Source organism: Callorhinus ursinus, unplaced genomic scaffold (genome assembly GCF_003265705.2).
Source record: "Callorhinus ursinus isolate GAN/ISIS: 27379988/994484 unplaced genomic scaffold, GSC_fseal_2.0 scaffold109, whole genome shotgun sequence".
NCBI lineage: Eukaryota > Metazoa > Chordata > Mammalia > Carnivora > Otariidae > Callorhinus > Callorhinus ursinus.
The window spans coordinates 1,342,793-1,366,424 of NW_027397171.1; the positions used below are offsets into that span (position 1 = coordinate 1,342,793).

Consider the following 23,632-nt stretch of genomic DNA (forward strand, 5'->3'; position numbering starts at 1 on the left):
CTAAAGAGAATGGACCAGGTAAATCCAGAAAACACAAGTGGCTGGAGCAAAAACAAACCTGCGCAGACAGTCCCGAAGGATCAGAGATGGACAGAAAGGGAAAGCACGCACATTCCTTTGCTGTTTGCTGCTACAGCATGATCACAGACTTATGTTTGAACTTAGAGGTCTAAGATGGGTCCCACTGGCGCTGAAGTCGAGACGTCAGCAGGCCTGGGCCCCTCCTGGAATGCACTGCCTTCCTCCTCCAGCTTCTGGAGACCACCCACTCCCTGTGCTCGCAGCCCCTCCCTCCGTCCTCCAAGCCAACAGTTAGGCTAACTACTTTCCATGCTTCTCCCCACTGCCGTCCTCCCCTTTAAGGGTGCTTGTGATTACACTGGACCCACATGCATAATCTGGAATAATCTCCCTATTTTACTCTCAACTGATTAGCAACCTGAATCCCATCTGCACGCTTCATGACTCTCTGCCATCCATGAGAAGGTTCCAGGAATTAAGACGTGGGCATCTTTGGGGGACCAGTACTCGAACTACCACAACATGAAAGCCGTTTACAAAACATGGTTTTGGTCATGTTTGTCATCTTTTGCTTGGGTAGTTGTGGGTTTTATGAGCATTGGGCTGGGAGGTTAGTTCCAGGCTAAGTATACATGGGTTTATCTGTGTAGGTTTATCAGGGAGTCAAGTTTGAGTGTCTCCCCAGTAAGTATGGAGTGGAGGGAAGGACAAGGGTGCCTGAGGGGTGCCTGATCTTTATTTTATTTATCTCCACGCTCCATAAAGACTTACAGCTGTTGTTCTTACTGACGATAAAACTAAGGACAGACTGTCTCTTTGCATGTTTTCTTTGGGTCTGTCCATCTGTCTCTGAGCAATACTGGCTGTCCGTCCCGGTGATGCTCTGTGGGCACAATAGTATTTGGGCGTATCTGAGACATCAGCATAGTGTGAGTGCCTCTGTCCGTAAGCTTGTGCACTGTGGGGAAGGGGCACACGGGTGAACGAACATGCGTGTGTGTTCCACAGCGTTTGCGATCCCAGTTGTGGACCTCTGGATGTTTACTTATTCACAAACCCTCCGGGGCATCCAGACAGAAAGGCCTAGCATGAGAGGGGCAGAGGAACTAAGGAGAGTGGGAAGATGAAGGTGAGGGGAGAGGAAAACATTGAGAAAGCACCTGAAATAAAAGAGGCAGAGGGCGGAGTCCCAGCAAGGGCACAGATCAGATCTGGGTCTGGCTCCACTTCTGGTTATTCGCTTGCTGTGGGAGCTTGGCAGTACCAGCTCTCTGCGAGGCTGTTTACCAAGCGATTTGAAATAGATAACCCTTGGGTACCTCCCAAAGAAGGGGAGAAAGAGAAACGTGGAAATGAAAACACACACCGGGAAAAATGGAAAGAACTAGAGAGACACAGGAAGAGAGGCCGGCTCTGCGAGCCAGCCAGAGGCAGGGGTGTGGGCGCCTGCTCCCCGCCCCTTACCCCGAAGGAAGCTTCAGAGTGTTCTTAAGCCCTTAATAGGTAAGGCAGGAAGATGGAAAGGAGAGAGTCGCCTGGAATGACAGCACACACCAACACTCAGAGGCCTGCAAAGCCACAGGAACCAGGATCCCTGCTTCCGCCCCCAGCCCCCAGATGTAGGTGTGCCGGCCACCTGGAATGACTCACACCTTGGCGATGCGGGCACCCATGCCAAAAGCGAGCCTGGGCACCGGGCCCACCGGCACAGCACAGGCCCAGGGGGAGGGGAGATTCGGGCCCTAGAGGGATGACGGCGGAGGGGGGGCGCTTTCCTCCCCACGGGGTGCTGCTTTGTCCCAGGAGCGCCCCCTCCTGACCACGCCCTCGCCTCGAGGACCCAGAAGTCCTTTCCTCCCGCCCTCCTCCCCCAAACCTTCCCCGGGAAGCCGGAGAACCAGATGAGGAGTTACGCAAGGCCTGATGTTTACAAGCCGCGGGGGCCTCCTCCGCCCTATAAAGCCGGAACGCGGCGGGGAGCGCGGCCGAGACCGAGACTGGTGGAAGGGAGGGAGGCCGTCCCCGGAGGGCGTCCGGAGAGCGTCCGAAAGTTCATGCGCCGGGCGGAGAGAGGACCCTCCACTCGGCTAGCAGCAGGCGTGGTTCGCGGAGCGCGTGCTGGCAGGCGGCCGCAGGGGTCGCGGAAGGGTCGGCGCCCGAACGCGCGCTCCCCATGGAGGGGCCCGAGCTGGGCCCGGGGCTGGTGGAGCGTCTGGAACAGCTGGCGACGTGCCCGCTGTGCGGGGGCCCCTTCGAGGACCCGGTGCTGCTGGCATGCGAGCACAGCTTCTGCCGCGCGTGCCTGGCCCGCTGCTGGGGCGCCCCGCCGGCCGCCGGCGCCCAGGCAGCCCCCACCGCCTGCCCCTGCTGCGGCCAGCCGTGCCCCCGCCGCAGCCTGAGGTCCAACGTGCGGCTGGCGGTGGAGGTGCGCATCAGCCGGGAGCTGCGGGAGAAGCTGGCTGAGCCGGGGGCCCGCGCGGGGAGGCGCAGAGGGGGCCGCATCCCCACCATGGGCTGCCTGGACCCACACGGAGAGGTAAGGCGGGTCGTGCTTCGCGGATCCGCTGCCGCTGGTGGAAGGGCGAGACTAGGGGCTCCCGGGGGGCGGGGCCCTTCTGGAAGTTTAGGCAAAGAATGGCTTTGAGAAAAGCAAAGGACGAGGGGGCGGGGGGCTGACCCCAAGTCCCTGGAGTGACGCGAGAGGTGCCAGGAAGGACAAGGGGAAGGAGTTCACACTTTACCCAGGGGTCAGGGGGCTGGACGGAACGCGGGGCGTCCGGAGCCCCCTGGCAGAGCGCTGGAGCTGCGGAGGGACGCGGCTGCGCGCCGGGGAGTTGGGGACCCGGAGGGAGTACGGGAGGGCGCGGGCCGGCCGAGGCCTGCGAGGACTGCGGGGGTCAGAACCAGCCTAGGGCAGGGCGAGAACCAGCTGGAGTGCAGGGGCGGGGAAGGAGGGGCTGTCAGAGGAGGGCGCGAGGGAGGGAAAGCAGAGCCAAAGGCCCCGGGAGCGTCGAGGCACCGGTGAGCCCCGGGCTCCTGCCCGAGCCGCGCCGGGCGCTATTTGTTATTGCTGTCCTCGGCTCCTCCCAGGGCCCCCGGCGGGGGCGGCGACGGGTGCAGGCCAGGTCCACCCGCCGCTGGGACCTCTGGCTCCCGCCCCGCATCCCATCCCGCACCCCGCCCCCCTGCGCCAGTCCTGGCCCCGACTCCTTGGCCATCAGCCAGCTCCATTCCCTTGCCCAGCCCCCCCAGGCGTCCCGGATTCCTGACGGGCTTCTTCCCAGCAGCCTAGCCGGTCTCGGGTCTTGCTTCCACACTTTGAAGTCTACACAGACCTAATTAGTCCAGGTGTGATTGGCATAATTAGGCAAATTGCCTTTCCTCTCTTCCCTTCACCACCACGCTGGCCTGCTCAGTCATCCCCAAGGGATAGTGATAGGGGCAGGGGGACCCTGGTATTTGGAGGGGGGCATCCAGGGCTCCTCCTGGTTCCCATGGTACCCTGCAGATCCGCCAGGACCTCCGGGGACACATCCAAGTGTGTCAGCGTGACAGACACAAAGCAAAGGGCCCGAAAAACGCCACAGGTCTTTTATGGCAACAGGGGGAAGCAGCTTTGTTAGAAGGCTTTTATATACCAACTCTTAGCCCCGGGGCTCTGGGTGTTCGGGCCTGTGACGGAGGGGAGGCCACCCTCAGGCAGGTACAGAAGGACAGGGGACCACTGAAAGAGGCAGACTGAGGCTGGGAGAGGCAGCAGGGAAAGGTAAGGGCTCCGGAAGCTAAGGGGGGCAGAAACAAGGCCTGGGCGAGGCTGGTGAAGGGGAAGGGAAGGAGGGCAGCGGATGAGGATGGACAGGAAGGTCGGGCCCTGAAAGGGGACAAAGGGGTGAGCGAGATCACTCTGAGAGGTGATGGGGAGCTCACCAACGGAGACCCAGCTACTGGGGAAGGGGAAGAGGGGGAGGGCTCCTGAGTACAAAGCCCAGGGCTCACATCCATGTTTTCTTCTGCCCATCCCAGGATATAAGGAAGACTTGGAGAAGGTGAGTTCCATTTTACCGTCCCTTCCTTTCCACTACCGGCCACCACATCCATCACCTTCTCCACGGGCTCACAGCTTTGTCCCCACTCACGGACAGGTTTCCTGCTCCAGAGATGTGAGTGGGGTAGGGGTGGGGGCATCAGAGGGCAGAGGGTGTCTCCCGATTTCCTGACCCTTCTCCCCCATCTGCCCAGACTTGATGCCCCACCACCCAAGTCATCTAACTCAGACGATGCTCTCCCCGAAGATTATCCAGTGGTCAAAAACATGCTCCACAGACTGACGGGTAAGGAGGGCAGAAGGGACCCCACCGAGTGGGAGTCTGTCTCAGGCTTGCTCCCTTTTCTCTCTCAAACATGCTCAAGTCTTTTCTGACTTCTACATCAGTGTCCTGGGGCCCCTGGAACAGAGCACCACATAGTGAGTGGCTTAAACAACACAGACTGTCTCATAGTTCTGCAAGAAGTTGGTGGGACTGCTTCCTTCTAAGGCTGTTTGGGTGAATCTGCTCCCTGCCTCTCTCCTAGCATCTGGGAACCTCGGGGGTTCCGTGGCCCAAAGATGGCCTCCTCCCTGTGTCTTCACATGGTTTCCCCTGGTACTCATTTGTCTCTGGGTCCAAATTTCCTCTTTTTGTAAAGACTTCAGTCATATTGGACTAGGGCCTGTCCTAATGACCTCATTTTAACTTAATTACCTCTGTAAGGACTCTATTTCCAACAAAGTTCACATTCTGAGGTACTGGGAGACTGCAACATATCTTTTTGAGGGGAACACAGTTCGACCCGTAACAATGTCTGTCCTCAGTTCCCCATATGCCAGCATCATACTCTCACAAACAGACCCTTGGGGGTCAGCTGCTTCTGCCCCATGGCATTACCCCTCTCCAGAAGACCCACATCTCTCTGCAGCTCCTGGGGAGTTCCCTCCCCGCCCATTATCAAAGCTGCCCCCTACCTTCTTTAAACTGCCAGAGGGGTGCCTGGCTGGCTCTGTCCGCGGAGCCTGCGACTCTTGATCTCAGGGTTATGAGTTCAAGCCCCACGCTGGGTGTAGAGATGACTTAAACATAAAATCTTAAACAAACAAACAAACAAACAAACAAAGTGCCAAAGGTGCTCCACAGTCTTGGTCACCCACCATCCCACCAGACCCAGACTGCTTCTAGCAACCCCAATCCAGAGTCTTTTCCTCAAAAGCAAACCACACAGGAATACTTCTGGTCCCTTTGGCTCTCACCACCGTCCCTCTCCTCCTCTGCCCCAAAGCAACCAGCCAGCCCACTCCCACCTCCCCTTGGGGTCCCAGTGTCTCTCCTATCAGTGCTTCTCTTCTGAGCAGCCTTCCCTGTCCGGCTGACCCAGCTCGATTGCCCCACCCGATGCAGCAGAGGGCAGGACCAGTCCTCACTCCTCCCTGCAAGTTGGACCGGCTAAACTCTTCCCCCGACCCCACACTCCAGGCCGGCTCTCTTTTGCCCTCTGCACTGTGTCCCCTGCCCAGGGTCAGCACGGTCCTTGTCCAAATCCAGCGGCACACAAGCGGCGCATCAGTGCAGGCCGAGTGTTGCCCAAGCCCGCCCTTTTCTACCCCTTACCCCACTCAGGCCTAGGCCGCTTTTGGAGCTGCGGCGAGGCTCCTTTGGTGCTCTCTGCTGCACGCTGTCAGGCCCCACCGCCTCTGACTCGGAAAGCCCCTCAAGCGCTCCTCTCCTGCCTTCCCCCGTGCAGCCGACCTGACCCTGGACCCTGGCACCGCGCACTGCCGCCTGCTCATCTCGGCGGACCGCCGCGGCGTCCGCCTGGCCCCCCCGGGGACTCCCGCGCCGCCCGACGGCCCCGCGCGCTTCGATCATCTCCCGGCGGTGCTGGGCGCACAGGGCTTTGGGGCCGGCCGGCACTGCTGGGAGGTGGAGACCGCCGAGGCCGCCTCCAGCCCAGACTCCTGTGGGGAGGACGAGGACTACGGCGAGAGCCGCTACGCCGTGGGTGCGGCCGGGGAGTCGGTGCGCCGCAAGGGCCGCGTGGGGCTGTGCCCCGCGGGGGCCGTGTGGGCCGTGGAGGGCCGCGGTGGCCGCCTGTGGGCCCTCACGGCTCCTGAGCCCACCCCGCTGGGCGGCGCCGGGCCCCCGCCGCGCCGCATCCGCGTGGACTTGGACTGGGAACGGGGCCGCGTGGCCTTCTACGACGGCCGCTCGCTGGACCTGCTCTTCGCCTTCCAGGCGCCGGGGCCCCTGGGGGAGCGCGTCTTCCCGCTGCTCTGCACGCGCGACGCCCGCGCCCCGCTTCGTATCGTGCCGGCCGAAGGCTGAGTCCCACCCACACCCGCCGGGAGCGGGGCACTCACGCAGGGGTGCGCACCCTTCCCCTTGGCCTCAGTGTCCGCGTCCACGCCTGCCCCTCCCTCCCGGACGCGGCTCCACGTTCGGTTACTTCCCGCCTCATCTCTCCCCTCCCACCTTCCGCTAGTCCAGACCGGAACGCTCCACCAGGCTCCTAACCCACGGCCTCCCTCCCCGCTCCTGCCTCCTCTCCCGGTCTCCGGGAAGGGCCCAGTCCATCTCCACAGCTCTGAGGCTCGGGCTTCCCTGCCCTGTCCAATCGGAGCTTCCTCTTCAAGACTGCCTGGGTCCCAGGGCCCTCTAGGCGGCTTACTGTCCTTTTGGGGAAAGGGGCAGGCAGCTCTACTCCGTGCTCATGGCCTTTCCCCCTTTGGAACCTCCTGAAGACTCCCCCTTGTAAGGAACCAGTGGTGCTCTCTCCTCGACCTGGGAATGGCACAGACACCCCAAGCTCATCCTTGTATATAGCTTCACATCTTTCTCCGTATGTATAAATGGGCCCATATTTAACACGTTTTGTGATGCTGGGTTATTTATTTTGTGCATCTGTGGCAATAAATTGAGATCTCAGTGGTGGTATGGATTTGACTCCTCTCTGCAACTGTGCATATGGCAAGAGGCCTAGAAAATGATGTCACGATCCCAGTAAGGAGTGGGGAGGGCTGAGAGGGGACATCTGGGCTGGCAGACACATCAAAGCCTAGGAAGGAATGGGTAAGAGTGCAGTATAGGGGACACACCCCCATCTCTTTGCTCCCTGTCTTTTCCTTCCTCCCCCAGGGACCCAGGGCCTCAGGACTATGCTGGATCTGTCTCTGAAGCCAGAAGACGGAGGAGATAGTTGGCTCTAAGTGACCAGCCTTCAAGCTGGCTTTGTTGGAAATCCTGTATCTTTTTTTTTTTTTTTTTTTTTATGAGAAGGGTGAGGAGAGGCCATGCCTATTTCCTTTTCTATTTCCCATTAACGGTGAGAAAGCAAAGACCTCTCTCCCAACTCCTCTGGAGGGCAGGAGGGGGGAGGGCAGGAGAGGGGAAGGGCTGGGAGCCCCCTGGGAGCCCTGAGGTCTCCCACAAGGCCTCACATCCCACAGGCAAGGACTAGGAGTTCAGATTATATAAATACATTACTGGAAGAGCTCGAAGCCAGGATTAACAAGCATAGCTGGGGCAAGACTGCCCCAAATCCGACTGGGACCCTGGCAGTGAAAGCTGGGGCTGCTGAAAACCCAATTTAAGTGTTTGGGCCTCAAGGAGAGAATGCAAGGGGCCAAGAGAACTGGGTCCCAGGACAGGCGGTTTGGCAGTGAGAACAAGGGGGAAAGACTGGGACCAAGACGCCTGGATCCCTGCAGAACAGAGGATGAGTACTGGAAGGAGAAATGAGGGCTGGGGGAACCCAGAAGTCTGGGTTCTGGAATAGCAGCAAGTCAGAATTCCAGGACCTCTGTCTACCCTCGTCTCCCTCTTCCTTCCATCAGGCAGAGGGGAGGGGAGGAGGGGACCGGAGGGGGGATCAAACCAGGGGTTTAGTCCCCAGGGAGCCACATGAATACATTCAGGGCCAGACAGACACAGGAATGGTGGGGGAGAGAGGAATTTAGTGCTGCATTGGCCCTGGAGGGGGCTGGGAGGGGTCAGGAGGCTGGGGAGGGGTGGTGGGGCTCGGTCCTGGGGTTGCACGACGCCGTCCTTTGCGGTGGCCCCGTACACAGTGTGTATGACCACAGCCCTCCTCTTCCTCCTCATCACTCTCCGTGGAGCTCTCGCCAAAGGCCCGAGGTTTCTCGTAAATACAGCAGCCTGGATTTGGAGGGAGGAGCCCGGTAAAAAAGGAGCAAAAGTTAGGGTGTACAGACAGTTCTACTCCCACCGGATCTCAGTGACAACTCCTGCCTCCACCATGGGCTCCTTCTCCCTTCCAGGATCCAGCTTCCCCACGCCCACCCCCTGGGGCTCAGGCACCCAAACCCCTGTCCTTTCCGCCAGGAATCTCCCCGTTCTGATACCTGTCGCCTTCAGGCCTCGGCATATCCCCACCTTGCTCCCTCTACTTGAACCTGGTCTCCCTGAAGCCAGTGACAGGGCTGCAGGCAGCTGCTGGCGGCCAACAATCACTCACATTTTGATGAGCGGCGGCCCATGTGTTCGTTGTCCACAGTGTCACTCGTCCATTCTACCTTTTTCTCTGGCTTCCGTTTCCGAAGCTTGATGGTAAGGCTCCGGTTCTCCTGGAAGGTGGAGAGGCACGGGCATACCTATCTAGTCCCCTGCGGCTGACCTTTCCCACTCCCTCCCGGGGCCCCAGTTGAATCAGTCACAGACAGGGCAGCAGAGGAGCTGAGTGCTGGGAGAGGACAGAACACAACAGGGCTTTGACCTCAAGGAGTCCCTGGGGAATCGAATGTTCTCCATAACTGCTAGGATACAGAGAAGACACAGTTCCTAACCTAGGGAAGGTCCCAGCAAATCTTCAAAGGAAAAGATAATCCTCGCTGTTTCTCCGTCTTCCTCCCCAAATCATCCTTGGAGGTCTTAATACTTGAACATTATTTTCTCAGTCCCCAGTACCTAACCCTTGACCTCCCTTTCTTCTTCCAGACCCCTCTCTCATCCTCAAGCCCTGCGCCCCACTTCCTGTCCACCCATTCCCCAGCATCTTCAAATAATAGCAGAGATGCCAGGATGCTAGGCAACAGGTCATCTCTGCTATTATTTGAAAGGCCCTTAACCCAGGAGCTATTAAGCCCAATACACCTGCTCCCTTTGAAAGCAACTTAACCTGTTTTTGCAAAAATGCTACTCATTTCTCTATTTTCATCTCTTCTGATTTCTCAAAATACTATCTCCACCTCCTTTGTCTTGTTCACTCATTTCCTCCACTTCCTTTTAGAGTCACCTGTTCAACAAATACTTATTGACAAGTATGCTTCTGGGCAAACTGCCCTACAGCAGGCCTCCAGCCATGCTTATTCACAGAACCCTTCATCTTCCCCCAGCACCTGCCTTGCTCCTCAATCCCCCAGGTACCATCCTTGGGTCACCGCCACCCCATCACCTGCACCCCAACTCTGCCTCCCTACCCCATGTGCCCGCCCCGGGCAGCAGCACCTGCACCCCAACTCTGCCTCCCTACCCCGTGTGCCCGCCCCGGGCAGCAGCACCTGCACCCCAACTCTGCCTCCCCATTCCATGCCGCCTGGTCGGCCTCCTGCACCATCTCTGCCACTGCGGAAATCCCGCACCCTTGGCGCTTCTCCCGACCCCAGGCTATCCACCCCGCTCCTCCCAGAGCCCCAGCACCTCCCTCCCAGCCTCTCCCGAAGACCCCGAGGAGCACCGCCCCCCCCGCCTTTCTCACGGGCTCGGTTGTCACGGTAACCGTTGTCTCAGTGACGGTCTCACTCAGCCCGGCCCCTGCCTCGGCCATGGCTAAGGCTGAGGAGAGGGAGGAGGGGAAGAAGGGGGAGGAGACACCCTTCCCTTTCTCTGTGTCTCTGGGGTCAAGACAATCGGTATCGGGCTCAGAATAGCAGCCAGGATCCTCCACCTTCTTTTTTCCCCCTCTTCCTGGGCCTCCGCTTCCCCACCCCGGGGAATAACCTGTCCAACCCCACTTCCGGCTCCCTGCTTCCGGGTGTGACGCACTCTGTAGTTCCCCTTTTCCTTTCCCGGGCACTAAAGGCGTCTAAGCGCACGCGTCGCCGGATTAGTTCCGCCATCACGTGACAGTGCGCAGGCGCCGCAAGAGGCAGCCACAGACTTGGCGGAAGAGGCGTCACTGCGGGTGTGGAGCGCGGGCAGCAGGCGCACGCGCACGCGCAGCAGGCGCACGCGCACGCGCAGCGGAGACGAGGCAGGGGGGCGGTCCGGAGGGGCCGCGCGGGGCTGGGGGCGGGGCCGTGGGCGGGGCCCCGGGCCCGGGCAGACCACCCCGCGGCTGCAGCCGTAAGCAGCTCGCAGTGCCTACGTGGGTTTCCCGGCTTCCCGTGGAAACGGAGCTTCGGCCCCAGAGGCAGGTGCACGCACCTGATGAGGCCCGGGCTCTGCGGGCGCTGGGGCGGGTGCCTCATGCGCCGTCTGCTCGGACTGTCCCCAGACCCCGCCTCGGAGCCCCCACCCAGTCTGCTGGCTGGCAAGACTCTGAGATACCAACTGGCGCAGCTGTGCGTCTCGTCCGTGAAACCGAAGCCCTATACTGCCCGCTGTCGGGGGTGGCGACGGGGGCGGCGGTCAGTGACCCCAGGGGCGCTCTGATAGGGGCACTGCCAGTGTCTCAGAAGCAAGGGCGGGGCGGCCGGGGGGGTCGGAGGGGCAGGCTCGGCGGAGGCCCCCCGGGAGCCGCGGTTCCCCCGGGCGGAGGCCCGCGCGCCGCTCGCGGAAGCCGGTGCTGGGGGTCAGGGGTCAGGGACGGCTGGAAGTGGGCTGGACAGACCGACGGGTCTGTTTCGGATTTCAGACCGGGGGCGACGGGCGCAGCGACGCCCGCCTGCCCTCCCCTCCACGTGGCCGAGGTGGCGGGGTGGGGGGACCAGACAGTGAGTTTGAGAGCTCTAAACCTGCAAAGGGCTAGGAACGCAAAAACACAGGCTCCCAGAGTAAATCTGAATGTTTATTGTGCCCGGACTACAGTGTTTTACCTTTTACGTTTTTGGTCAAACTGATAAAAAGCAAGATAAAACTCAGCATGTATATAGTAAAACCCATTTTAAAAAAAAAGGTATCTCTCTGAAGTGGGATTCCTTGTAATTTTTACTTTTTTCCACCTTTCTACGTATGAATCCATTACAATGAGTATATATTACATTTATCTCAACAGCAATAAAAAAAACAATTTTCAAAAAGTCCAACTGTACTAAGCACATACTGGTGTCCCTTAGTATCAGATTTTTTGTTGTGCAAGCTCCCATGTTAAAGAGATCTGGTTAAATTATTTGTTCAATCTTCCACTATCCAGATTCCTACATGTTGTTTCCCTAAACTCAGGAACCAAATAGATTTAGTGATGGAATACTTTTAATTACTTTTTCTATTAGTCTCATTCCCGGCTCCATTTTTTTGTCCTTTTTTTTTTTTCCTTTTTCCTTCTCATATATAATTTATATATATTTTTGTAGCTGATATACTTATTGAAAGAACAAATAAATCTCCAAATTCATTTAAATTCGTTTTGGAACACAGGTTATAAATAACATACATATGTCTGGCTCACATAGAAAAATATAACTTTGATAAGGAAACTCAACTAGAGTAGGTGTACTCTAGGGACAGTGTTAATCCCCACATGATAATTTCCTTCTATGGGAGCAAAATATTTCAACTAGGATGGACAAAGGATCTAAGAACCCAGTATCCCTCACCGTCCAAAGAAGAGAAGAGGGAGAATTGTTGAGTTGCCCAGAAAAAAAATCAAGAGTCTTCCTTCTCCTGGAACCTACGGAGAAAGAAAGGACTCATTATATTTAAGCACAGAGGTTCTAGCAATATTAGATAAGACATTCACTTGAAAAATCAAGGAGGAAGTTTTATTTATGACATTGTGGAAGACTAGCTCCCCTAAACAATCCTTCAAATTCAAGAGAACTAAAAATGCTGGATTAAAAATATATCTAATGAACCACAATGAGATACCAGTTCACACCCGTCAGAATGGCTAGAATGAACAAGTCAGGAAACGACAGATGTTGGCAGGGATGTGGAGAAAGGGGAACCCTCCTACGCTGTTGGTGGGAATGCAAGCTGGTGCAGCCACTCTGGAAAACAGTATGGAGGTTCTTCAAAAACTGGGAAATAGAGCTACCCTATGACCTACCAATTGCACTACTGGGTATTTACCCCAAAGATAAAAATGTAGTGAAAAGAAGGGGCACCTGCACCCCCATGTTCATAGCAGCAGTGTCCACAATAGCCAAACTGTGGAAGGAGCCGAGATGTCCATCAACAGACGAATGGATAAAGATGTGGTCCATATATACGATGGCATAGTACTCAGCCATCAGAAAGAATGAAATCTTGCCATTTGCAATGAGGTGGATGGAGCTAGAGGGTATTATGCTAAGTGAAATAAGTCAATCAGAGAAAGACAAATACCATATGATTTCACTCATATGTGGAATATAAGAAAAAAAAACAGATGAACATAGAGGAAGGGAAGGAAAAATAAAATAAGATGAAAACAGAGAGGGAGATAAACCATAAGAGACTCTCCTTTTTATTTATTCAAGAGAGAGAGAGAGAGTGAGCACAAGCGGTGGCGGAGGGACAGAGGGAGAAGCAGACTCCCCGCCAAGCAGAAAGCCCGATGCAGGACTCTATCCCAGGACCCTGAGATCATGACTTGAGCTGAACCCAGGCGCTTAACTGACTGAGCCACCCAGGCGCCCCACCATAAGAGACTCTTAACTGTAGGAGACAAACTGAGGGTTGCTGGAGGGGAGGGTGTGGGGGGATGGGGTACCCGGGTGATGGGCAGTAAGGAGGGCACGGGATTGATGAGCACTGGGTGCTACATGCAACTGATGAGTCACTGAGCTCTACCTCTGAAACTAACAGTATATGTTAACTAATTGAACTTAAATAGTAAAAATATATATAAGCATTCCAAAAATACATCTAATGAATTATAAAGTACATGCAAAAGCTATCTAGGGATACAAAGAGCCACTTGGCGTTAAAGAAAAGAAAGGAAAAAAGAAAAGGGATAAACTGGACCTTATAAAAATTAAAAACTTCTGTTCATTAAGAAGAAAAGTTAGGGGCGCCTGGGTGGCTCACTCTGTTGAGGGTCTGCCTTCGGCTCAGGTCGGGATCCTGGGGTCGTGGGATCAAGCCCTGCATCGGGCTCCCTGCTCCGCGTGGAGCCTGCTTCTCCCTCTGCCCCCCCACTTGTGCTTGCTCTCTCTCAGTAAATAAAATCTTAAAAAAAAAAAAGTTAAAATTAGTATGTCAGACTGGGGGGAAAAAACGTTAGACTCTCAAAGGTATACCTAACTACAAATATTTTTAATCTGCCAGTAGGATGGCAAGAAAGTAAAGGCAGTCTTCACATTGAGTAAAACAAGGTACAGCCAGTAATCTAGACAGCTAAGTCAGAACTGAAGCCCTTGCTACCACCGGTCCCTTGTTGTTTGGACAGCCGCATACAGGAACCAGAGACAAACCCAGAACGTCTGATGGGAGACACTCTGCATAAATCTGAGGTTCCCAAAGGGCTACCCATCTGCATAAAAGTGAACAAAAAAAAAAAATAATCCAACTCTGCAGAAGTGGAATTTGATGGTCTCACTAGGTAGAGGGAGAAAAAAGATCTCCCCTGAGAATTTCTAAGGCTAAGCTGGCCCTTACATGGATTTGCAGCCCAAATTCATACTACCTATGTGCTCCAAAAAACCTGAAGCCAAGAATTTATTTAAAGTGATTCCAGGGGCACCTGGGTGACTCGGTGAAGCGTCTGCCTTCCGCTCAGGTCATGATCTCAGGGTCCTGGGATCGAGTCCCATCCCCGCTTCTCCCTCTCCCCTACTTGTGCTCTCTCGCTCTCTCTCTCAAATAAATAAAATCATAAAATAAAATAAATTAAAACAAAACATAAAGCGATTCCAGGTTGGTGAGTGTCTTAAGGCACCTGAACAGGAAACAGAAACACTGAGAATACAGAATTCACCCCAGGACTCAAAAGAATTCCCACAGTTCAAATTCTAAAAAAAATGTGCGTTTATAGTCAAAAACCAAAAAACAAATAGAAAAAGCACCATGAGAAGCACCTGCCTGGCTCAGTGGGAAGAGCATGCAACCCTTGATCTCGGGGTCATGAGTTCAAGCCCCACATTCAATGTAGAGATTACATACATACATACATAAACTAAACAAATAACTACGAAATAAGTAAACAGAAAAAAAGTACCATGAGTCAGTCAGCAGAAACAACAAACAGCAGCATCAGACCCACAACTATGGGTATCAGAATTACCAGACACAGAATATAAATACTCATGTGTAATATACTTAAATGTAATACATATTTTAAGAATAAAAGGAGGAGGGCGCCTGGGTGGCTCAGTCCGTTAAGCATCTGACTCTTGATCTCAGCTCAGGTCTTGTTCTCAGGGTCCTGAGTTTGAGCCCCACATCGGGCTCCATGTGGAGCTTACTTTAAAAAAAGAATAAAAAGACGAGAATTTATTTTTTTTGAGATTTTATTTGACAAGAAAACGAGTGGGGAGAGGGACAGAGGCAGAGGGAGAAGCAGACTCCCCGCGGCGCAGGGAGCCCGATGCAGGGCTCGATCCCAGGGCCCCTGATCATGACCTGAGCCGAAGGCAGACGCTGCACCGACTGAGCCCCCCAGGCGCCCCCAAGCCATTCGGAGCTCCCGGGTTTCTTGAAGTGTTGCGAGACTGATTCTCACAAAAGGAAGACTACCTTGAACCAGTGGGAGATTCCAACACAACATGCTGACTACTAAGCAGTACTTGCCTTCCGTATGTTTTCATTGCCTTTTAAATATCTTTTTTTTTTTAAAGATTTTATTTATTTATTTGAGAGAGAGAATGAGATAGAGAGAGAGAGCATGAGATGGGGGAGGGTCCAAGGGAGAAGCAGACACCCTGCTGAGCAGGGAGCCCGATGCGGGACTCGATCCCGGGACTCCAGGATCATGACCTGAGCCGAAGGCAGTCGCTTAACCAACTGAGCCACCCAGGCGCCCAGCCTTTTAAATATCTTAAAAAGCTTAGTTCACTAGCTATAAAAAGATTAAGAAAAGTGTTAACTTTCAAAAATAAAAAGACCACAAACCTCCCTGTTAATTGTAGAGAGAGATGGGAGCAAAGGAAATAACTGTTTCTTGCTTCTCCCTCTCCCACTCCCCCTGCTTGTGTTCCCTCTCTCGCCGTGTCTCCCTCTGTCAAATAAATAAATAAAATTAAAAAAAAAAAAAAAGGAATGAACTGTTTCTTCAGTACAAGGAGGAAATCAGTGGAGATGTTCCGTGAGCCAGCAGGCCGGGGAAGGGCATGGGGGCAGGGCAGGGCGCGCACCTGCAGCTGGTACAGGTGTAGAAGACCGTCTGCCCCTCGTCGGCTGAGCGCATCTGTCTGGTGTGGTAGGCCATTCCCTCGTGACCGCATCGAGAGCAGCGCCTGTCAACCTGGCCGGCAGCGGGGGCGGATCAGGGAGGCCCCGTCCTGCCCCTGGCTGCCCACGGGAACCACACGCCACCCCCCTCCGCTGCCCTCCGGACCTCAGCAACCACCCCTGCGTGTCCTCACCGCCCTGCCGAGGGGGCCAGGCCCGGAGGTCATCAACTCACCACGGGTCCCTGGAACTCGGGCCCTTCCTCCACCGACACGGGCACGGCTGTCCCCGGTTTGCGGAACACGATGCAGGTGTTCACGGCCTTCCCCTCGAAGTCTGCGCGGGCGGGAAGTACGGTGGTGAGCTCCCGCACCGCTCTCCCCGCGGCGCCGCCTCCGGCGTCAGGGCCCCCCGCCGACCCCCAGGCCGCTCACCTTGCACGGGGACGCGGAAGCCGCAGCGAACACAGGTGACCGTGTCCTGCGCCCCGGGCAGCGGCAGGATGGAGCCGCAATCCGGACAGAAGTCCAGGTCCGACTGGAACCTGGAGCCGGAGCGCGCGCGGTCCATGACGCACGGGGTGCGGAGCGACGGGGAGCAGCGCCTCCGCGGACCCGACCGAGCGGCCGCCCCTGCGGTGCCCCGCGTCCCGACCCGCACACCGCGTGCGGTCCTCCAGAGCAGGCAAGAGCGCCGGCCCTACGCGGGGCGGGCTAGAGCGCCCGCCGCGCCGGCTCGTCATTGGCCGTGACGTCATAATCCGTCGCCCCGCGCTGCGGAGCGTCCGAAGGGGAGAGCCGCGCCTCTGGAGGCGGGCGGGGGGTCGGCGTGCGGCCGCTCCCGCGAGCCGCGCCGGGAGGACGGCGGGTGAGCGCGGGGCCCCTGCGGTGGGAGTCCCGCCCTGGGGCGTCCATGTTCCCGCACCGCTCACGGGGGGCGCTGGCCCTGGGAATCGGCGGGCCTTCCCGAGTCCCGGGCCCTTGGCGCCTGCGAGCTCCAGCCCTCGCCGTCCCGGGGCGGGTTCCCTCTGCGGCGGCGCGCGGCGCGGGCGAAGGCGGAGGACGAGCCAGGCGGGCGGCGCCGCGGCGGAGGGGGCTCAGGGGTTGGCAGGCGCGCAGGGAGAGGCCGGCACGCCCGACGCCCCGCAGACGAGGGGGGCCAGCCGCCGCGGGGGGCCCCCAAAGCCGCGGGCGGGTGCCCCAGGTTGACTCCGGCCGGCGCTTGCTGACCCACCCGCCGCTGGTCCCCCGGCTCCGGCGCAGCCAGCCGTGAATTCTCGTCGTCGTTCCTGACGCGGACACGTGACGCTTCCCTAAAACAAGACATGAAACATGAGGGCGAGGACCTCTGGGGAGCCGTGCCCTTTTCGTTCGTCCGGAACCTGCAACCCGGAGGAGGAACTTGTCCTGAAGGGACAGCGGCCGCATGAGTTCGCTAGTTCCGTCCCGCCCGCCCCCCGAGCCGGGCAGGGAGCTGTGCCAGGGAAGGTCCCGGAGCGGTCACTGCCCCCTGCCCTGAGAGACCGGCCGTGGTGTCCCGGGGAGCGCCTCCGCTCTGCCTTTCCCTGCAGTGATGGAAAGACGGCAGTGACGGGGTAAAACTCCGAGCAGACTGCCGGGAAAGACAGACCCCGTCATGTCACTTTACTGGGTGTCGTTGCATCTGTCTTAAGAAGGGAGGTCTGTGGTTGAGCCCACAACGTAGGCAGTTTTTATTCTGGGTGTCTCCTTTGAAAACGGAAATTGAAATTAGCTTTTTCCCCCTCGCTTTCCCTTTTCAGGTGGACAAGCATTCAGTGAGGATCCCCCGTGCATTGAATACTGCCCTAATGTGCCGGGCTATGAGGCATGGCCCTTTCTCAACACAGCCTCACAATGTGTTCAACTAGTATTTATGCAAAGTTGCAAACTGTTATATGACCTTAGGGAGTCCAAATGATGAGAGGGCAATGAAGGTACATGGGTAGGACCCAGTGTGAGGGCCCAGGACAGCCGTATAAAACAAACATGTCTATACCTCAAGGAAGACTGGCAGACGTTTCAGCAAAAAGATACAGAGTTACGAGTATACCAGAGAAAGATGCTCAAATATCATGTGATAAGGGTAGTCAACAAGTCGTTAACTTTGAGAACTTGGGATCACGTACTCTAATGTTAAGTACTCTGCTAGGTTCTGTGTACTGAGAAATAAAAGTAAGATGGTTGTATTTTTTAAATATCAAAATAGGTATACGTAGGCAAATAGGAATGTGCCTAAGAAGTCCGTGAGTTCCAATATTCGGTATCAGATTCATTCTAATAATATATTTGTAGATGTAAATTATAAGTTACCACCCTTTTAGAGTCTAAATTTCAGCAAGAAGATGTTAAAAATGATAGAGGAATATAGGTATCACAGTGTAAACCCTGAATGATTTTCCAGTGAGTTAAAAAAAAAAAAGGAAGTGTTCAGAAGAAGGTAAAAATCACTGTTACATAGAGTCCAGGGCTTGACCTGTGGAGGAGAGACCAGGTGCCATTTCCTAAGAACTTACCGCATGTCAAGCATTGTGTCAGGCTCTTTAATCTAATGCACGTTTGTTCTTTATAACCCTGAGAAGCAGACTGTGTCTTCTATGTCCATTTTATAGATGACAAAGCTGACCGAGATTGTTACTTGCCCAGAGTCGCACACCTCAGAAGCCGTGCAATTAGGATTCAGACATAGCCTTGTCAGGCTTCAAAGCCCATGCTCTTTGCCATAAACAGTACAAAAGGCCAGAGATGAAATGCCAGGCATCCCCAGTGGCTTCAACATGACCTCACAGTAAACTCAGATTAGACCAGGGATGACACATAAAAAGTTGGCAGTCTTCACTTGTGTTGCCATCAGCCTGACCCATAAAAAAAGGGTAACCACAAATTCCCACCCCAAGGGTTGAACAGGGAATGGTCTCATAATGGATTTAGGTTGAAGGATGAGCAGCAGGTATAAGGCAGGAAAGCAGAGGGGCGGGCGATCACATAACAGAATTTCAGAACCGAAGGTTGGAAGGCAGAGATGCTGTATGTGCTGATAGAGGCGGAGAGGGCCCGGACCAAGAAGCTGCAGAGAGAGGGACTGAGACCACTGGAGTCTGGAAGTCTCTCGGAGGACAGAGGAGGCTGGGAGACTGAGCAGTCTGACAGAGCCGTGCGTGCCCAGCACTCCCCCAAGGAGCCTGCGTCTTCCCTCTCCCAGGCCCAGATTCCAGATTCAGAATGGTTCCCGTTGAGTCCACGGGAGATGTGCGCGCTTAGTTTCTATGAAATGATTAGATGCTGTTGTTAAATTCCCTGGAGGAAGTAGTCCTGCCTCACAGCAGGATCTCTCTTTCTGAGGGAACATGCCCTTGGCCTTGACCAAAACAGTTGGTTTCTCTGGTTCCGTATATAAGCAGATAGGTTCTGACACCTCCCACATTCTAATCTACCTCTGCTTTTTTTTTTATCTTCCAGTTTGGCCTGGGCTAAGACGTCTACAGACCCTAGGATTGCTGTAGGTCAACAGTCCCCCCTGGAGAAAAAAGTCTTGGTAAATAATCTTCACGTGGTATGGTTTGGAACTACTATAGGAGAAGGAGCCTTAGGGTTAAAATCCTGCACAGGTGGCCCCTCCCCGGAGTGTGTCTACACTGGCAAATGTGTCTAGCCATATCCATACTTGCAAAACAGAGCTTTATGTTCAAAATGCCCAATACTATATTTTTTAAAAACTAGTTATTGATTTTGGTGGTGGGTAATTCAATTCTGAGAGCTCACAGTTTCACCTAGGAGTAATGGGAGTAAAAATCTTGACTGTTAAACACCAAAGTAAACAAGAGACCGAGTATCCTCTTAGTGTCAGTAATGAGGGGAAGCTCCTGTTTAAATGTGTTTTCTTGACGGTCACATTATAAAATTCTCTACCTCACTTTGCCAGAATCTAGGTGGCGTGCATACAACAGCGGCGAGACAGCTGATAACTCAAAAATATCAGGAGGAGCATGAAACACTGTGTAGGGAGCAAGCTCTTTCTCTTGACTATTGGCTTGCCAGAGCAGAGTCTTATTATAATAGAAGAATAATGGACACGATGAAAGAACAAGAGACAGGCTATGAAATCAAGAAGAGACCGGAGGGGAAAACGACCCACAAGCTAGAGAGACAAAAGCAGTATTACTTGGTTCCCGGGAGAGAGGTGAAACACATAGAAAGGCACATTCAGAAGGCAGGTCAGCTCAGAGAGTTGAAGACCAAAACGTGTAGGCAGTTACCACGGCCCCCTAGTGAAACAACATTCCCAAAAATTGCGCCAGGAGAGCGCAGCGTCCTGAGCGTACAAACAAGAAGGCAGGTAAGCGAGAGGGAACAGATGCAAATTAAAGGTCACCAGGATCGCATGCTTCGGGGGAGAGAACTCCTGGAGCAAAGGCTCAAGGAGAGAGTCTTGAGAAAAAGCCAGAGCCAGCCGCCAACACGGGACAGGCGCGGGAGAGCAAAGAGCGAGATAAAAGAGCTTGAAAGCGTTACTGCGTATCCCCTTTACCAGCCACGCGGTAGAAGCCGGATTAAAGTGAGTATCCTTGTGGAGAAGAATAGAGAAGAAGTGAATGCTATTATAAAACCACATCAAAGAAAATTCTTAACCATGCCACCCTTTCTGAGAAGCCAAATAGGAAAAATAAAAGACGAGTAAAGTTTCAATGCTTTTATAATAAAATCACTTGTTGTAAGCGAACTCTTGTTTTTCGTGCTCTTCCTCATCTGTGCCCAGAGTTCCGTGAATATTGTGTCTGTATCAGTTACAGGGGTATCGGATGGTTCTGGGCGTGAACCTGGTGCAGTGGTCTTAGGTACCTGGTGTTTACGCACGTGGCGAATCCTCTCTCGTGTCGGTGTTGTCAGCTGGGCGGTGGTTGGACAACGATGGTGAGTAAGGAATTGGGATCCACCGCTCCTCTGTCCCTGCTCCCAGCCTCCCAGCCATCTTGAGGAGGTTGCTGAGGCTCAGTATGTGGTCTTTGAGTTCACTACCGACCAGGCCCTACACGTCTGGCTTGCACCCTGCACTTTTGTATGTGTGAGGAACTTTAAGAGCCTCCTGTGTGCCAGGTATCGTGAGTGACAAGTCCTGCCCTTGACTAGGCCACAAGTAATGATGCAGACCACTCCACACGCAGAGCGTGGTCAGGGCTAGGATGGAGGCCTGCACCAGTGCGGTGCCCAGGAGGGACACCAAGCCCAGCCCAGCTGAGCAAGGAGGGCAGCCACAGGATTCACAGCCCACGTAAGCAACATCTTCCTGACTCACCCTCTCTCAAGCAGATGTCCCCCAACCCTCACTGATAACTCAGAAGACAAATTGAGTGAGAATTTCAATCAAGCAGAATGAAATTTACAGATTTCATTTTCAGTTCCTTTTCTTTCCAGATAGTGAAACGTTGGGAAGGTAGTGGGTGAGTAGAGAATCAGAGAAGTAGAGGCTGGACACCCTAAGGGGCACCCTCTGTAAGTCGCGTGGTCCTGACGCCCACCCCCTGGACCAGCAGTTCACTCGTGACCCCAATACCACAACATCAGCAGTGTGCAGCGGAACATTCCTTAGTGATGGGGCTCTTCTGTGTTTGCCACCTGCCCGCTCTGCCTCCCCAGCTCCCTGATTTGCCTCCCGCAGACTGTGGTCTCTGGCCTTCCATCTCTGTGTCCCAGTGGTAGAGCCTCAACCCTGCACGGCTGTATCACCCGAGGGCAAGGGGCAGGAGACGTAGAAACCCAAATCAGTAGGGCAAGGATAAGCTCTTTGAGTTGAGTGGGACATACATAAGTGTAGGGGCCCCTGGCTGGCTCTGTCACTGGAGCCTGCGACTCTTCATCTCAGGGTCCTGAGTTCGAGCCCCACATTGGGTGTCGAGATGACTTAACTGTAAGTGATTGTTTTTGTTGTTGTTGTTTGTTTTTTTGTGTGAGTAAAGCGATAGAAGTTTATTAAGTGAGATACAGAAAAAGTGCTCAGGAGGGTCCCGAGAGGGTTGCTCTTCTAAGTGATTGTTTACCATGAGGATTTTCAGTGCTGCACACATTGGTGAGGTCAGCTGCCCCCTTTCTCCTCCAAAGCTAGCAGAAAAACAACTGGTGATTGCAAGGCAGTTTCCCACCTCATATGGCCAAGAACAAAAGTCTGGAAAGAGGGCTCAGCTTGGCCAAACCCGATTCTGTCACCTCCACCTCACAAACAGTTCACCTTCATGTCCTGGACTGTGTGAGCAACACCGTAATTACCCCAAGCACCCTTAAATCCTGAGTCACACTTGATGCTTTTCTTTTGTCTCGTATTCTTTTTTTTTTCTTTAAGATTTTATTTATGTGTTTGAAAGAGAGAGAGAGCGCGCACAAGCCGGGGGAGAGAGATGTAAGCAACATCTTCACCCGCCCAGCAGGCAGAGGGAGAGGCAGACTCCACACTCCCAGGACCCCCCGGACCCCGGACCACGACCTGAGCCGAAGGCAGCTTGTGAGCCTGGAGCCTGTACGCTTTTCATGGCACTATGGTTGTGCGCCCACAAGCCTGTTCTTAGGGTCTGTTCAGGGATCTGTTGAAAGAAGGAGGGACATTTGTTAACTGCTGGCCTGGCCCCAAAGTACAAAAACAGCTGATCGCGTGCCACTGTACCCTCTTCCATCCTGTCGCGCACAAACACAGTCAGCCTTTCTTTGTTCTTGTACTTCAGTCGAGGTCCTGACAGATCTTTGTTTACTTAATTTGTTTTTTAATACCCTTCAATAAAATTTATGATTTTATGTATCCCCTTTCTAGAACCTTCTCTGGTCCCTTCCAGACAGGGTCACCCCCATGCCTTCTCAAGGTCCCTGGCAGCATCATAAACTGAAGTTTCATTCAAGTCTGAATAAAAGAGTTCCCACAGGAAGACGACAGGGAGTGAAAGTCCGCAGAGACGCTGGGCAAAAGGCGTCTGTGACACTTCTCTGCAGAACGAGAGTCCAGTTTGTCAGCCCTGAGCACTCTGTGGCTTAGCCCAGTAGAGTTTAGAATTGTGGGGTTTGTTCTGGGCTTGAACTCTGCCACATACGGCTGGCTGACGTGAGGAAGGTAAGTTAGGGTCTAGAATGAGATGATAAAACTTTCCTCACCCAGTTACTCCAGTAGGATAAATGAGGTGCTTTGTCGCATAAAAGGCCATAATATCATGAAATGTCCTTCTACTGGTTTTCTTCCCCTACTTTCATAGTGTAAGCTCCTACCCAAACAGAAGTATGGAGACCCCACAGTTCAGGTTTAAAATTGAGAAGAAAGATATGAATGAAAAGAGGTCAATTTGTAGACAAGGAGAAACGGCAGAGAGTAGAAAATTTAGATGGCTAACAAAGCAAGTTTTTCCAAGTGTTTATAAGCTTGTTTGAAATACGTGGGCACAGGGTATCATGGTGGGTGGAATCTGGGGTGAGCTAACATGGTAGAGACCATGGCAAGTCATTACTCGGGAGGCCTAGACATTCAAGGCCCATTATTGATTCATTCCGTACGTACCGAATCTTGTTAGTCACAGCCTCTGCTGCACAGGGTTAGAAGGACGGACAAGGCCGGGTCCTCTGCACTGTATGACCTTACAGTCTAGCGGTACAGATTGAGGTAGATGATCCTATGACGGAAGTAATAAAGCTAGACAAACCACGCAAGACTCTGAACTCTGGGAAACAAACTGAGGGCTGCTGGATGGGCGGGTGGGGTAACTGGGTGACCGCCATTAAGGAGGGCACGTGATGTGATGAGCACTGGGTGTCACATGCAACTGATGGTGTATTGTATGTTGGCTAACTGAATTTAAATTAAAAAAAAAAGTAATAAAGCTAATGGAAACATTCTAAGTGCTTCAGAAGCAGTGGAGAAGCACGCCGGCCCTTTGCAACAGAGCTAGAGAGCCTCTTGGAAAAGCTTCAGAGAAGAGGTGGACACTTGTGCGGAAGGACAGAGATTTGATAACAGATGAGAAAGAAGGGAAAATCGGGCCGGGAGTGGCAGGTGTGCAGGGCCTGCGAGGACTGGTTGAGGGAGAAGGGCTAGGCCCGCGCTGGAAGCCGCGAAGAGTGGCCCCCATCACCACAGGTGGTGGCAGCTTGACTCCGGCAGCTGGGAGG

The 23,632-nt window shown here is 54.3% G+C and overlaps 3 protein-coding genes and 1 long non-coding RNA gene across 7 annotated transcripts; 2 read left to right on the top strand and 2 right to left on the bottom strand.

The window, feature by feature from the left end:
- Positions 1-1,923: 1,923 nt before the first annotated feature.
- Positions 1,924-6,771, top strand: RNF39 (ring finger protein 39). The gene is made up of 4 exons (XM_025858543.2): positions 1,924-2,557; positions 4,045-4,067; positions 4,261-4,352; positions 5,797-6,771. The coding sequence occupies exons 1-4, from the start codon at positions 2,195-2,197 to the stop codon at positions 6,375-6,377; spliced, it is 1,059 nt and encodes a 352-aa protein (XP_025714328.1). The 5' UTR covers positions 1,924-2,194; the 3' UTR covers positions 6,378-6,771.
- A 150-nt stretch (positions 6,772-6,921) lies between these two features.
- On the bottom strand, positions 6,922-10,001 carry PPP1R11 (protein phosphatase 1 regulatory inhibitor subunit 11). The gene is made up of 3 exons (XM_025858545.2): positions 9,766-10,001; positions 8,527-8,635; positions 6,922-8,207 (listed from the first exon to the last, which is right to left on the bottom strand). The coding sequence occupies exons 1-3, from the start codon at positions 9,832-9,834 to the stop codon at positions 8,005-8,007; spliced, it is 381 nt and encodes a 126-aa protein (XP_025714330.1). The 5' UTR covers positions 9,835-10,001; the 3' UTR covers positions 6,922-8,004.
- Positions 10,002-11,003: 1,002 nt separating this feature from the next.
- On the bottom strand, positions 11,004-16,268 carry POLR1H (RNA polymerase I subunit H). Its single transcript, XM_025858549.2, is given in 5 exon segments — positions 11,004-11,838; positions 15,443-15,552; positions 15,715-15,815; positions 15,914-16,116; positions 16,118-16,268. Coding segments are annotated over 5 exon segments (558 nt in total). The 5' UTR covers positions 16,237-16,268; the 3' UTR covers positions 11,004-11,813.
- LOC112813492 (uncharacterized) lies at positions 16,246-20,216 on the top strand. Of its 4 annotated transcripts, none has more exons than XR_012377120.1 (3): positions 16,246-16,346; positions 18,956-19,031; positions 19,419-20,216. It is a non-coding gene; the product is annotated as an uncharacterized lncRNA (long non-coding RNA). The 4 variants fall into 4 exon arrangements; XR_012377123.1 differs by lacking the exon at positions 16,246-16,346 and adding an exon at positions 18,417-18,446; XR_012377122.1 differs by lacking the exon at positions 16,246-16,346 and adding an exon at positions 18,459-18,650.
- The last annotated feature ends 3,416 nt before the right edge of the window (positions 20,217-23,632 follow it).